The sequence below is a fragment of the Apis cerana genome, linkage group LG6 (genome assembly GCF_029169275.1).
Source record: "Apis cerana isolate GH-2021 linkage group LG6, AcerK_1.0, whole genome shotgun sequence".
NCBI classification, from domain to species: domain Eukaryota; kingdom Metazoa; phylum Arthropoda; class Insecta; order Hymenoptera; family Apidae; genus Apis; species Apis cerana.
Window position 1 is genome coordinate 13,164,436 of NC_083857.1, and position 17,147 is coordinate 13,181,582.

The 17,147-nt window shown below is 19.0% G+C and overlaps 2 protein-coding genes across 10 annotated transcripts; one reads left to right on the forward strand and one right to left on the reverse strand.

Annotated features, from left to right (window-relative positions):
* Positions 1-541: 541 nt before the first annotated feature.
* LOC107994080 (gamma-tubulin complex component 2-like) lies at positions 542-17,057 on the reverse strand. Of its 8 annotated transcripts, none has more exons than XM_062076520.1 (20): positions 16,155-16,266; positions 15,926-16,055; positions 15,576-15,854; positions 13,565-14,570; positions 13,234-13,404; positions 13,005-13,149; positions 12,582-12,753; positions 12,370-12,513; positions 12,131-12,285; positions 11,884-12,012; positions 11,634-11,810; positions 11,373-11,547; positions 11,115-11,308; positions 10,834-11,044; positions 10,032-10,200; positions 9,726-9,900; positions 9,334-9,477; positions 8,891-8,968; positions 7,230-7,390; positions 542-729 (listed from the first exon to the last, which is right to left on the reverse strand). In XM_062076520.1, the coding sequence occupies exons 4-20, from the start codon at positions 13,615-13,617 to the stop codon at positions 693-695; spliced, it is 2,490 nt and encodes an 829-aa protein (XP_061932504.1). In that variant the 5' UTR covers positions 13,618-14,570; positions 15,576-15,854; positions 15,926-16,055; positions 16,155-16,266; the 3' UTR covers positions 542-692. The 8 variants fall into 8 exon arrangements, with proteins under 8 accessions (XP_061932504.1, XP_061932499.1, XP_061932498.1 ...); XM_062076515.1 differs by lacking the exon at positions 542-729 and adding an exon at positions 5,798-6,453 and having other exon boundaries at positions 16,240-16,375; XM_062076514.1 differs by lacking the exon at positions 542-729 and adding an exon at positions 5,798-6,453 and having other exon boundaries at positions 16,155-16,265.
* Positions 727-5,645, forward strand: LOC107994171 (transient receptor potential cation channel protein painless). 2 transcript variants are annotated; one of them, XM_062076513.1, is made up of 4 exons: positions 727-967; positions 2,221-3,333; positions 3,544-4,326; positions 4,399-5,645. In XM_062076513.1, the coding sequence occupies exons 2-4, from the start codon at positions 2,229-2,231 to the stop codon at positions 5,130-5,132; spliced, it is 2,622 nt and encodes an 873-aa protein (XP_061932497.1). In that variant the 5' UTR covers positions 727-967; positions 2,221-2,228; the 3' UTR covers positions 5,133-5,645. The 2 variants fall into 2 exon arrangements, with proteins under 2 accessions (XP_061932497.1, XP_016906446.1); XM_017050957.3 differs by having other exon boundaries at positions 728-967; positions 3,544-5,645.
* Positions 17,058-17,147: the final 90 nt, after the last annotated feature.

Genomic DNA, 17,147 nt, shown 5'->3' on the forward strand with positions numbered 1-17,147 from the left:
AAAAAATGAGTGTAAAATTTATTTAGTTCAGTTTTCACCAAATATGAAAAAATACCAAAAATAAATCATGAAAAAAAAGGATACCTAATTCTTTCTATTTCTTATCATTGGATCAAAAAATTTTTTAGGATAAAATTACACTATTTAAAAAAATATATAATGATAAAAACAAATTTTTTTTTTACAATGTTTTTTTTATGAGATTTTAAAAACATTGATTTTTTTTTAAAATATTATTTATTTTCAAGAATTTTTATTATTCGTCTTTGAAATATTTAAAAAATATAATGATTATTAATATTTAATAAATATTGATAATATATTTTTATATTTCAACATCAAAGATAAGATATATATAATTATCTACATATATATTATATATTTACATATTTACTTTCTAATAATTAATAATTCTCTGTAAATGAGAACTGTATCTTTTTTTATTGATACAGTAATAAGAAAAATTTAAAAATTTATAATATTTCTATTTTTTAAATTCCATATTTAATTATTATATAAATGAAATTTAACTACACATATATATATTAAAATTATTTTTATTTTAATATTTTTTTAACATTTAATTTTCAATTCATTTGATGAAAAATATACATTGTTCGTTGTTAGAAGAAATACCACTTAAATTCTGTCTGCTTGACACTTTATCATTCCCCTCTCTTTAACCGCTGACATCACCTTCCACCACAGAACTGGTCAGCAAAGCAGCTTCTACAAGTTATAGTATGACAAGTTATCTGTATGACAAGTTCAGTACAAGTTAAGGGATTTACATTTTCTTTGCATTATCTTTGCATTATTTTAAGTGTATATTTTTATCTTAATTTATAGAAAGTGTTCAATAAAATTCATTATGTCCATCTCTTAATCTGTTCATATATCAAAATTCAAACTATAATTTAATATATTTATTTATATAAAGTGAATTCTTCATAAATTATAACTAAAGGTGCGTCATTTGATATTAGAATAAAGAAATTTTAATACTAAATTCATAAATAAATTTATATAGCATAAAATTACAAATTATATTTATAAATAAATATTATATATATCAAATAAAATAAATGAAACACATAATCAATGATTTTAAATTATTAATAAATTTAATTTAAAATAAAAATTAAGATATATAATAATGTAAATTTCCTTTCTTTTTTAATCATTCATCATTATATAATATATATATATATATAGTATATATAATTTTAGTATATTAATTTTAATTTTAATATATATAATATATATACTTTAATATATAAAAATATTAATATATATCAGTATATATAATTTCAATAAAAATATTCCATTTAAAAATAATGATTATTATAATGATTTAAATTCATTTTATTCTTTCATAAAGTTATGTTATAAGAAATTATCGATTGATTCAATAAGGAAAGACATCGCTTATCATTTATTTGATTACATACTCATTTTCTTTTTGAGGCGTAAAACAATTAATAAAACGTAAATAAATAATTAATATACATTAACTGATATAGCTAAGTGAAAATATTTTAATTATTAACTCAGAATATTATAACAATGATAACTATCTTTATTCATCGTTTCACGATGACATTTGATATTATATCATAGATAACAAAGCTTGTAACTTTTAATATTATTACATGGATTATTTAATGATCAAGGAATTCAATGGCATCGTTGTCAACGTTTCTCGTTTGTCTGAATTTGAATTAATGCTAATGACAGGAAACGCATCCGGACAATATTTTTACTTCCATGCATGATAAATACGTATTTGCTTCGTATTTTAAGATGTTATAATTGAATTTATATTTGAATTTATTTAATAAATAGAATATGTAGCATATTAAAAATATTGAATAAAATATGTTTTTTCTAAATTATTTAAAAATTATTAATTTCTTATATTATAATATAGAGATAGTTTTCTTAAATAAGTGTTTACAAAAATGTAATATGATATAATATTTAATTGCTTTATCAACAATATAAGTATACATTAATGACATCATTGCTAAAAATATATCATGATGATTCGTTATACTTACCAGATATCAAATAGTATATTTTATTCCAAATCTAATATATAATTTCATATAAAATTTATTAATATTTTATTACATATTAAAATTAAAAAATATTTAAAATTTTTCAATTTTCCAAAGTTTGAAAATGAAAATTTTTTAATATTTTAATAATTATTTTCAGACTCGAATATGGATCTTAAGGATGAAACCTTACAAATGCATCTTTTGCACGATTATACTACAAATTCTATAAAATCTCAAACTAAAGGAACCAAGGAAATATATAAGTTACTCTTAGATTATTTACGAACAAAAAATTTTAGACATTTCAAATGTCTTGTTGAGCAAAATTTGAAGAAACAACCATTTATCATTAATATAAACTACGCTTATCCAAATCAATCGAATGAAACTTGCTTGGATATCGCTTGCAAGAATGGCCTTTCAGAGTTCGTAAAATTTCTATTGGAAAAAGGGGCGAAGGTGAACAGGATCAATGAAGTCCATAATCGTGGACCAATTCACTTTGCTACCGAAAATGGCCATGCGGATGTCCTTAGTATATTATTGGATGAACCCACGATAAATCCAAATCTGGAGGTTGTACAACAAACAGCTTTGCACATGGCGGTGAAGAAGAATGATCTAAAATGTGCATCGTTGCTTCTAGAAAAAGGCGCTAGTCCTAATATTCCCAATAACAAAGGTTTAACAGCTTTACATATAGCAGCTATGAAGGATTATAGAAATATGGTGAATCTAATTTTAGAAAAAACTAAACACGCTTTGAATTTAGATACTTATAAAGATTTTAACAACCAAACTACTAGGCAAATATTACAAAAAAAAATACCGAATATTTTATTGCCTCCTATCGAGAAACAAAATGTAAATATTCATGATTTGAAGTATTATTTAAATGCCAATGATGAGGTGAATTTCTTAAGATGTCTAAAAATCGTTCAAAATGATGTATTAAACAATGATATAGAAAAATTGATTGAAATGGCCGTTCAAAAAAATTTCAAAGAAGCAATCATTCTTTTGTTAGAAAGAACAAAAGAAATTAAATGTAACTTAGAAAAGGCTGCAAATTTAGCAATTCAACGAGGTTCACCATACATTCTTCGACGGATATTGGAAACTGATATTGAAATTAAAAGCGATTTGTTATTAAATGCTTGCATAGAACTCAATATACCACATAAAAGAGGATCGGAAGATATGAATGATCGTTTGGAATGTTTCAATCTAATCTTGGAAAGAGAAGATGTGGATGTTCGATGCATAGATGGTAAGTGTTACATATTTGTATTAAATTGTAATATATAAAAATAATTTTTTTATATATTATATCATAAAAAATATATCAAAAAATATTTTGTATTAGAAATAAATAAAAAAATTTTAAATCGCTTTATCTTAATATATTTATAGTATTAAAATTAACTTCATTGGAATTTTTAAATTTTAAAATAATAAACTATAAAAAACTTTTATATAGGCAAAGGAAATACTCCACTTCATTATGCAGCAAAAGCTGATTGTCGCGAGGCGGTGACATTGTTACTCGAAAAAGGAAGCTATATCGGTCACATGAATAATTTCGGCATTCCACCAGTTGCTGATATTTCTATATCTACTTTATCTCAATATTTTGACGACTGCATAGTAGCTAGAAAAGAGCGAACGAACGAATATACAATTGAATTTGATTACAAATGTTTAATGCCTCACGATAATTCGTACATAATAAATCAACAAAAAAATTTTAAAAATCAAGAAAAACGAGAAATGGATATTTTCCAATATATTGCTAGCAATAATAGTTTGAAACACTTGTTAAAACATCCTTTATTGTCATCTTTTTTATATCTCAAATGGCATCGAATAAGATACATATTGTATCTAAACTTTGCATTTTACATTTTATTTTATCTTTTGTTAAACATCTATATTCTGCAAATTACTTACATGAAAGATACACAAATGTCGACGAATTCGAGTGAACAGATGAACGGAGAAATAAAAAATTCAATTTCGATCTATATTTTACAAATATTTACTGGCATTGTGACAGCATTACTCGCATTTAGAGAAATTCTTCAATTATTCTCTTCGCCATGTCATTATATGTCATGTTTGGAAAACTGGATCGAAATGACATTAATAATACTTGGATTTTCTATTCTAACTGGCGCTACTACACAAGTCGCAGCCGTTACAATATTATTATCTGCCTGGGAATTAGTAATTTTGATTGGCAAGCATCCTCGAATGTCCACTGGTATTGAGATGTTTAAAACAGTGTTTTTCAACTTCATGCGTTTTTTGTTTCTTTATGCATTTCTTATTTTAGCTTTTGCACTGGCTTTCTTCGTTCTTTTTAAAGATGGCGGTAATGAAAATTTTCCAGATCCTGGGCACTCGTTATTCAAGACTATTATCATGCTCACTGGAGAATTCGACGCTAATGATATTCCCTTTGTTTCGCATCCTATTCTTAGTCATTTTGTTTTTATTCTCTTTGTCTTCCTTATCGCAATAGTATTGTTTAATTTACTAAATGGTTTAGCAGTCAGCGATACTGTGAATATTCTTGAAAAGGCAGAATTGGTAGGATTAATTTCCAGAATACGAATTCTTGCTTATATTGAAAATGTGATTATTCAAGCACCTTTTACACATGGATCATATTGTTTAATTTGTTGCAATCTTTTGTATGGCTGGAGATATAATCCATTAGCGTTTCTTATTCAGAAAATTCTCCTTTTTCCGAACTATTTAAATAATGGAAAACTGAGTGTGATATCGTATGACAGCTTGGAAACTTATAAAAATAAATTATACGATAAAGTAGAATTAAATAAAAATTCTCAAAATAAGATGATTCCTACCTTTAAAATGGATCCAGATATTATTAAACAGGCTAAAGATATTCTGATGAAAAAAGGTCAAGAATCGGATAGTGAAAAAATATTTAATGAATTAGAAAAATTGGAAAAAAGATTCGTGACAATAGAGATTACTTTGAATTCTATAAAAAATAAAATTGAAAATAATAATTGTAATATTCTAGAACATGAAAATTAAAATGTCATATTCTTTCATTTTTTAATTTTGTTACAACTGTGATTGAATAATTAAATTTCTACCCATGCTATAATTATTGAAAGTATTATACTTTTATACTAGTTTTATTTAACATTATTGTAATATTTTTATTAAAAAAAATTATTTAATAATATAATTTTATATAATTATATATATATATATATAAAATAATTTCTAAATTTTTGTTATAGAGGTTAATATTAAGACTGAAATAAATAAGTTATGAAAAAAATATACTTGGTATTATATTTAATGTCTAAAGCCATTTAATATATTACTATTTAATACAATATTTAATAACATGTGAAAATAGTTAGAGGGAAAAAATTATAAGTAATGTTGTTTAATTTTATTAAATCATTAATCTTTGAATCATTATATCAGAAATTTGTTTCATTTTATCTCTATCTTATTTTATTTAGTACAAAATCAAATTGTTATATATAAAATGTATTATAACTTAATAAATAAAGTTCAAATAATATTTTTATATAATAATTTTTATATTAATTTTAATATTTAGAATTGATTTTTCAAATATATTAATACTTTTATATATGTTGTATATAAATAATTCATTTTATAATTAATAAATCTATTTTTTATATAAATAATAAAAGAAATTATTAATTAATTATCACAGATAAATTTATAAATGAAATTTAATTGTTTATTGTTATTAATATATAATATTCATTAAATAATAAATTTATTGTATAAAATTTTTATATTATTATTATAACATAATAATTTTATATTATATATAAAATATGTTTCTATATAGAATTAAAATTATATAAATATCTTAACGTGAATATTGTGAATTATTTTATATTTTTTATATTTATAAAATACATTTTATTTTTTAATATACAAAATATCATTATTTTAGAAATTTATGATTTTAAAGAAATTTCAGGTGAATTTAGATAATTTAAATAAAATGTTTAACATATGATTACATAAAATTTGTTTATAAATTTTTTATATTAATTAGTAATTATTGAATATGAAATTGATTTTATAAATTAGAATATTATTATATAAATATAACATAGAATATAAATATAAATAGATCTAACATATGTTATTTGATCATAAATTTTTTTAACCGACATCATATTGCATAATTATAATATTATAATTTTAATTTACAATAATTAATCATAAGCTAAAATTACAATTTATGGTTATATGTATTCTTCTAATGAGTAATAGTTAACCAGAAATATCTTCTTGTATTGTTTTTTCTCTCCCACGTTTTATTAAAATATCGGTATAAAATAAATTGAAATCTAACCTAATTGAAAAAATAAAATTTAATAATAATATTAAAAATTTTATTTTTGTTTTATATAAAAAATATACTGAATATTTCATAAAATGTAGCATTATTAGATTATTAGTTTGATTTTTAATAAACATTTTTGAGAAAATTGATTTTAAAAATTGATTTTAAATACTAAGATTTGAATTAATTGCAAAATAGATATTGAAATAAGAAATAGAAATATATTTTTTTAACATGATAAAATATCACTTATAAATATCATTTTTTAATTATCTCTCTTTCTTATTATTTAAAGATATAAAATATCTTTTTGACTTATAAATTATTTTTTAAATTGATAACATCAATATTGGATAAATTACAATAAAATTAAAACTCAGTTACGATGATTATTAAATTTAATAATTTTAAATTCTCATTTAAGACATCAAATTTGTAAGATAGATGATGATAGATATTTAATATTTAAATGAATTAATAATAAAATATAAAAGATGCAGATTGTACGAAATAAAGTAAACAATATTTTTATTTAAAACAAGAAAACAAATTTCAAAATAAAAAAATCTTTCTTCTATTTAATATTTATAATTCATATAAATAAGATAATAAATTCAAAAAAAGAAAAAAATAATTTTCAAAATTTAATTTTTTAAAATTTAATTTTGATTTGATTGATTTTCTCAAAAACATTTTGTTTTACTTTTTTTTTTTTAGAAAAATTTTATTTTGCTTTAATACTGCATTTTATGGATCAATTTTTAAAATAAATATTTATAACTTACCTACAAAAAACGTTAAGAAGTTTTTCATTATTATTATCATATCCTAGATTACATATTCTATCTAAAAGACGAATTAATACTTGAGTAAATTTTTCATCCAGCGATATAATTGTTTCTTCAAAACTGGCTGCATTCTCTTTAGATGTATCGCCATCTTCATCCTAATAAATGAATGAAATATATAGCTATTAATTTTATATTTTAATTAAATAAATATACCAAATTTTTTGGAACTAAAATTAAGAAGCATTTATTATAAAAAATATAAATGAATAGAAATATAAATGAACAATTATATTTCAAAGAAATTCATAAAATTTATTATTATTTGAAAAGTAAATATATTTTAAATTTAATATACCTGTAATTGAAAATAAAAATACTGAAAAAAGAAACGAAAATTTTTTCACTATAAATGTTATTTTATAATAAAAATTTATAATTCATAATAAGATACCATGCTTGTATTTTCATAATTTTTAATATTAAGGGATAATAACATATTATTTTTATTAAAAAAAATATATATTCAGAAATATATTACAACTATAATATTTGATTTGCATGCAATTAATATAGAGAAATAATTGTTTTTTATCTTATAAATATAATATAAATTTAATATATATTGTAAAATTTATATTATTTTAAATATATAATTATATATTTAATATAAAAATATATTTAATATAATATAATATATATTTAATAAGCATGCAATTTATTATTATCAATTAATGAAATATAATATATATCATTTATGAAGTCAAATTTATTAAATTTATATATTAAGTTTTAATTAAAATAAAATTTTAATATAGAAAATTTTAATATAAGATATATTATAATATATATGTATAGATAAGATATATGTGTACATAAAACCCATCAAATATTTAATTATCTTGTCACTGAAATAATATAATATAAATTTTATAATTTTTTTTGCCATTTCATAGAATAATAAAAAATATATTTATGATATAATTTATGATATAATAAATTTATGATATAATATTTATTCACCAATATTTAATTGGATAAATATAAATATTTAAAATTTTTTAAACTTTATAATCAAGTAATAATAAATAAATAAATAAATGAAATAATAAAAAAATTTTTAAACAGTAATAATAATAAAATTTTATTACTGTTATTATGATGATAATATGAGTTAATAGTAATTAATAATATGAGTTCATATATAATATTATCTTATTATCTTATTACATAACATTATATATGAAAAAAAATTATAAATAATAATAATAACAGTTATAAATAATAATTGTAAATAACAATTATATTTATAAATAATTAAATTTGATAAATAATAAAGTAGATAATTTATTATTAATATTAATAATTTAAAATCAAACATATTAATAAAAATCAAATTTATTCATTTATTTATATTGTTAAAAAATTTTCAAATACAAAAAATTTAGATTTATTTTTTTCTTTATTAGAAAGATTTAAATAAAAAAGTTGAAGTTTTTGTATCAATTTATATTGTGTCAATATATCATACGAATTTAATTTTTATATGTCATATTGATTAAGATGATTCATTTTTTTTTTTTTTACTAAAAAGAAAGCTTCATGATATTAATACTACATAGATGCAAGGAAGCGAAGTTATAATTTTGGGGATATACCTCAGAATCATAGACATCTTCCTGATAGGCACCAATCATGGACGTTAATTCGGCGTCAATGTAGTATGGGCTCATACGCTTAACATTAGTAAAATATTAAAATTCAATTTACTACACACAAAACTACTTTTTTCAGTGTTATGTTTATTAAAAATGCTTATTATAGAATTTATTAAATTAAAACATTATGTGACAATTATACATTAATAATAAAGATATCATTCAGATCCATTTTGTTATATTTATTTCTATTCAATAATTTTATTTTTAACAGGTATTGATTGAATAATAAAGATTTGAAAGAATTTGAATTAAAATAAAAAATGCAACTTAGTCAAATTATTTTGATTATATTTTATATATATATTATATATATTATATAATAATTTAGAATTATTTTTCATATATTTATATATTTTATACATGAATATTGTAATACCTACCTCCATAAAGTTACAGAACTCAAGGCAAGCAGCACAAATGCCTGTTATGCAGCCAAGAAGATCAGGATCTGTTAACATGCATTCCTTCAAATAACTATCTTGTAAATCTTGATGCACACTTAGAACATCATCCACATTACTGACCTATATATTCAATTTAAATTTTTCATTATATAGATAAAACTAATATATAAATATAATCAATACAAATAAATAAATAAATATAATCAACAAATAAAATCAATTCTAAAAGTAATATATATATGTATATATATATATTTTCAATGATAAATAATTATCATTGAAAAAAAAATATGTATTTTAATGAAAAATTTCAAATTTGAATTAAAATTATATTTTACAGAAGAACTTCATTACATATATATACATACCTTGTTCATTTTATTTATAAATGTAAGCCAATTTGGTTCTATAACTTCAACCATCATATAATATGCTAAATGTTGAATACAATCAAGCATTCGTTGTCTTAATGAAAATGCTTGCCTATACGACATTGCTACATTATGAGTAAAAGTTTTAGCAATTTTATTGCTCACCCATACTCTAAAAAAATCAAAAAATAAAATATAAAATATAAAATAATAAAATATTTTATTATTATGTATAGTATTTTTAAATTATAAAAACATTTAAATTATAAGACAGAAATTTTTAATAAATGGAAAGTTAACAACCTGCATAAACGTCTTTCGATATATTTGCAATAAAATAAATGTCTGAATAGCATTTGATAACAAGCTATTGCTTTTCTATTCAATATTAAAGAAACAGGCCATTTAACATCATAATTAAATACAAATGCATCCAAACCAGTTAAGATTTTATCAGTCTGGAAACTATATTCTAAAACAAAAATTTTTATTATAAAATTGTATATGCAAATAAAATAAAATAAGAATTAAATAATTTAATTAAAATAAGCATAAAAATATTCTATTATTATAAAATAAAAAAAAATATAGGCACATTATTTTTTTTTCATTTAAAATCATATAGTGATTACATAATATTATAACTATTATAACTATAATATATATATTTATTATAATATTATATATAATTATATAGTTATATTATATATAGTTATATATATATAATATTATAACTATACCAAATATTAAATTTATTTAATTAATTTATTTATTAATATATATAATTTGTCAATAATTTTTTAAAATATTTAATTTTCATAAGAAGCTTTGAAATTGCATTAATTAATATATTAATAAAAGTTAAAATAAAAAATACAAATTTCTTTAAAAATTGAAAAATTTAAAAAATGAAAAAAAATTCAATTTAATATCTATTTTTACTTTGATGAAATTTTTCCAATTTTAATAATAAAATATGCTTTTAATTTATATCTTTATTAAAAGTATATTTTTTGCAGTTATTTTAACGAATGTTATATTCGTTAAAATAAATTATTTAACATTTTTTTTAAATTAATTACGTAAATATATTAATAAGATGTACCTTTCTCTTCTCTAGTTTGAATAGAAAGTATCCTAAACATTTGAAATTGTAAATCATATGGTAAAAGTTCTGGTTTTAGATCATCTTTATATGGATCTGAATCTGCAGTAGACATACGTAACGCAACTTCAAGAAGAGATGCTAGCCGATGAATAACAATATCATACATATTTTTATTTAATTCAGTTTCGCAAAGATTCATAAATTGAACCTAAAATTATATAATATCATGTATTTCTATGTTATGTAATCTTTCAATGAAATATTTTGTATAAACTTACTACAAAATCTCCTTGTGCAAGAAGAAAATAATTTTTCAGACTACGAAGTCGACCCATTAAATCATTTTCATGGATAAGGACTTCTAATAAAGTCTTTGCTGCTTCAGAATATGCTCTATCAATAGCAGTTATATATTTTTGTCCTTGTTGTTGATAAATCAGAGGTTCTTGTTTTCCCCATTGAACTGTCTTACCTTTATATAATTATATTTTTAAGATTTATCTTAATTTCAATTTTTATATAATAATATTACATACCACATTGTCTAATAACATTGAAATATTTTCCAGTTCTTAAAATTGTTTGTGCTTGTTCATTAAGAAATGTAGGAGTTCTCTCTGATCTCATGGTATATCTTTTTTCCCAATAATCTGCAGAATAATCTATAGGTAATTCCTCTCTATGAATTAATTCATTATCTTCCACAAAAAACTAAAAATCATACAAAAATTTATTGGTATATTTTTTTTAAATGAAATTATAATATATTATTTCTTTAAATATTATTCTAGCTTTACTTCTTCATATGGATCACATATCACTCCTTTATATACCCATTTTTCTAACATTTGCATATATGGAACACTTGCTGCTTGTATAAGAAACAAACATAATTCTCTAAATTTTGCTTCTCCACTAATATTATTTGCTTGTTCGTGCAAAAGACTAAGTACTTTTCCACCTTTTGCATTAGCCTAAAATAAAGTACTTTTTTCATATATCATTGTTGTATTTAAATATAAAAAAATATAAGAAATCAAAACTGACCTTACATATAGTTGATGTAATTTGAAAAAGAATAGTCATTGCTATCATAGTTGGTTGAATATAGAACCATAATTTTTGCAAATTTAATTTACCCCGTACATGTTCCATTTCCAATTGTACAACAAATAACTAAAAAATTTTAAATATTGAATTATTTTATATTTTATAAACAATTTAATCACAATTTTATCAAAATAAATATAAATATATTAATTTTAATATAAATATATTATATTATTATACATACTAAATAATCTTTTAACAAAGTTTTTATGGCTTCTCTCAGAGCATGATTTACTTGACCATCTTCTGGTAAAACTTTTTCTTCCACAAATCTAGCTGTCATAGAATAGTGAGATGCAAGAGGTAATATCTGTTGTGTCAATTGTTTATAAGATATACCTAAAAATGATTTAAAAAAAAATTATTTTATAAATTATACATTTAATTATGAAAAAAATTAAAAATATAATCTATTATTCTTACAAACATCTGGAGATATATTGAATGTTTTCATTGCATATGGACTTGTTAAAGGTTCAGAAACAATATAAATTCCATCTATACCTTTCAAGCAATATAAAATATCCCAAAGTAGAATAGATTCTTGAGAAACTATTGGTACGACTTCTACAAATATTTTATTTTTAATAAATTAATTATACTAATTCTTTATATAAATTTAAAATAATATTTACTTTGACATGGCATCACATTTAGTTCATTATAAAAGTCCCATGTTATTCTAGGTCTTTCATGAACCCAATTATGTTTTATTACAGATGGTTCTATCTTTTTTGAAATTGCACATACTTGTTTATTTAATTTCTTTTCTCCTTCAACTGCAGCTTTAATTACATTCTTACATATCTATATTGTATATAATATAATATAATATAATTTAATAAATTAAAAAAAATTATAAAATTTAACATTCTTTTATAATTTATAAAAAGTAAATTTTAATATATTTTTAATTTTATTATAAAAATATTTTTAAATTGATAAAATTATCAAATATGTATAATTTATTTAATAATTAAATTTTTTAAAACATAATTATAAATTAAATAGTTACTAAATTAATATTATATTTATAATATAAAAAAACAGAAAAAAACCTGTGGTAAATCCTCTGTAGTAATAGCAGCATTTTTTGTAGAAATTGATGTTAAAGCTGATGCTTCTTTAGTCAAATAACTCTTTAATTCTTTATCTTCAGATATCAATTCTAATACTTGAATGAATAAACCTAATAAATCTACTCTATAAAAAGAATATATTAATTATATATTTTAATAATATTTATTTTATATTAAACTTATATATACCATTTATAATAACATTTACTTTTTTGCTTTTAATTCTTCATATTTTTGTAGAAATAATTCAGGAACAGGAGAATTTTTTGCCAAGTTACGAACAGAACTTTGTGATGCAACTATAGTTAAAGCACTTGCACTTGTTGGAATTCCTTCTTTTTGTAATTTTTCTACATGTTTTTCCGGTGCAGAAGATGATCTAATTAAAAAAAATAATCATTTAGTGAAGTGATAAAATTTTATATTATAACATCTAATTTGAGAACAAAATACGCAATTAATGAATCAAAATAAAATTTATATATTTGTTAATCAAAAATTTATAAAATATTAATATGAAATATTTAATCTTTACTTACCCAAGTAATCCAATTAATTCAACCACTAAATGATGTAATTTAAATTCACTCATTGTTTTAAATTAATAATTACATTATATTTATTTAAAAAATAATTATTTTGTTTATATCATTAAAATTTAAATTTAATTATTAAAATTATTAGCATATTTAAATACACTTAAGAAAAAGATGTTTCATCAATCGTTTTAAATATTTATTTAGTTTTATTCTTATAATAATTAATCGTTGGTTAAAGATATAATAATTTAGGTTAAGTTAAAGAAAATGAAGTAATGGGAAATATTATTAAATTTTCCAATTTAATGTACAGTTAAATTGTATAAATCTTAATCTAATTTTTAAGATTATTAATTCTAAGTATAAGTTACGAATTTCAAGTTACTTTGAATTGGATTTGAACGCAGTGATTCATATCAAACAAATAAACCAATAACGTGCATGCATTTAAAATCTTTTATATCATTGGCAATTATTATTTATAATTTATTACAAATTTGTTAATTTTATCAATATAAAATAAAATATTTTCATATATATTTTATATAAATAATTATATACAATATGTAAATATTGCAATATTAAAATAAATTATAAACTATAATAATTGAAGTATATTGTATAAATATATAAATATATTTTTATTATTAATTATATTTACATATATAATTTAATAAAATTTGACATTATCTATTTTAAATTTAGAACATATTTAAAATTAGAATCTTTATTTATTTATTTATTTAATAAAAAAAAATAATAATTGTTAGTTTTATTTCTAATAATAATTGTTAAATATTAAAATAATAATTTAATACTATTATATTAAATTTACTAATTTGTATTATCTTTAATTGAATTATTATCTGGTGGAGTGAGGAACATTCCATAAAACAATGATTCTTTATATTGCTTGTGAAGAACAGCTGTTTCATCTTCAAATAATGGTAATACATTTGTATGTAATTTCGAAGTCATTTCAAATACGTATTTATTAGCAGGAATTCTGAAATTATAGAATTATCTGAATTATAATATATAAAAATTTCCCATTTTATTAATATATCATATTTAATTTTATTAATATAATCATATTAATATAAAAATGATAGCTAAAATTATTAACAAAAGTTATTTTATATTATCAACAAAAGCAAAAATTATATATGTTTTTTATATATATAATAATAGAAACTCTAAAATTTTATTATACTATAGAAACTCTAAAACTCTAAATAATAAAAAAGAAAGAATGAATGAATATATTATAAATATATATACTATACATATTATGGAGAAGAGGATTTTAATAATTAAAATATATAATAAAAAAAAAAGAAAAAAAAATGATTAATTCCAATAAATTTCATGAAATATTTCATAGACATATATAAAATATTTTTCATATAAAATAATTATCGTTGTAAATTATTATTATTTTTACGATTAATATCATATATATAAGATGTCATATATAAAAATTTAGAAACATTCGTTAACTGGAAATAAAATTGGCATTACATAAGTCGAAGTAACATATGTCGAAAAAAGTATGTTAAATATCATAGTATACAGATTATTATTTTATTTTATTTTTTTTATTGTTCAATATAATTCAATATAATTTTTTATTGATAAAAGAAATATTTGTTATATTCAACACACTTTCTTTTGACATATATTTGTACTCTGTTAACGATCTCATGGTAGTATATAACCTATACTACTATGATTCGACTAAAGCTACGCATAATTGATCAGTTTTTTGATAATAACTTATTAACAAAAGTTTTTGCAAAAAGAAAATTATTTTAGGAATGGTTATTTTCATTTAATGAATGTTTTTTTGGGATATTCAATATATTTAATATAATACTGTACAAATTATTAAAATATTTCTTAACATTATTATATAAAAAAAATATAAAATAATTAAGAATAAATTATATAAATACATATATAAATATGCATTATTTATTGTTTAAAATATTTAATTTTTATTAAAATGTACCTGAAATTTTTATCTAAGATATTAGAAGATAATAAATTTGTATATTGCATAATATTTTTATTATTAAAATTTGGTAATATATTAGGTTTTTCTTTCATAATATTGTTAATATGATTAAATTGTTTGTTATGTAATGATTGTATAATATTTGTATGATTTGTATCCTTTTTAAATCGTTTAATAATATTTTTAGTTTCTTCATCAATTATTGATCTTTTTTTTTTTACTAAATTTATATTATAATAATTAGTATTTGGTATATGATTTTCTTTAGAATGTCTAAATTTAAAAAAATAATTAAAAATTATAACTGAAATATAGAATATATGAAATAATAAAATTTTTCTTACAATATTCGTTTTTTATCAATTTCTAATTCCATTTTTTTAAAAAATTGATCATCATCTATAAATGCAATGGTTGAAGCATTTGATTTCTTATTTAAATTGTATCTAGTAATATTATCGGAACATATGATTCCTATAATCAAGTATGAAAATAAAATTTAATTTTATAAAATTAAATTAAATTTTACATGTATTAATTACAATCAAAATTATAAATTAAAATTTTAATTACTTGAACTTAGTTTTTTTAAATCCATTACATGATTTTCTTTATTAATCATATCAGTAATATTATTATATATTTTAATACTACTTACAATTTGCATATACTATGTAGAGATAAAACGAAAATGCATATTTTCTTAAAAAAAGTATGACTTTGATTGGTTATTTCTAATAGATCCAATATTTAAAAATAACATGAGTCAAAAGTCAGATTGCATATCGCATAGTAATATGATAATGAATATTTAATTAAAACCTAATTAAAATATTTTTAAATATAATTAAATAATTATTTTATATATATATCAAATAATATATATAATATATAATATAATATATATAATTATATATATTATATATAATTATTATATATATATATAATATATATATATATATATATATATATATATATATTATATATATATTTACATATTTATATAATTATATAAATATAAAAATAAAAAAATAGGAAAAATAATATTTTGCTTTAATAATATATCTTCTTTAATAATATTTTTACGAAAAAAAAATTTATTATTATTTTTTTTTTATATTATTGCATTATTATTATTTCTTATATTTATAATTAGTTTTATCTTAAAAGTCAACTGCGCTAGTAGTATCTTTTTTACAATATTCATATATTTCAAAATTTATATCGATTCGTAAAAATTCACATTACACATGTAAAATTGAAATATATAAAAGAATATATCGCTATTTGCACTAAGCAACAAACGAATATCACATTTTTTTTACATTATTACCTGTTTCATTAAAATTTAATAAAATATGAAAATATGAATTTTCGCACGAATACAACTATCAATTCAATATTTACAATTATATTCGGAATGTATACAACAGCTGATTGATGTATAATTAATTTCTCCTAGGTTAGCAAAGTTTCATCAGACTGATCAGTGTGTGCTAGAGTAGAATTATAACCTGTAAAAAGTTTCAAGTAGATCAAAGCATTGGATAAGACGTTTATGCGTTT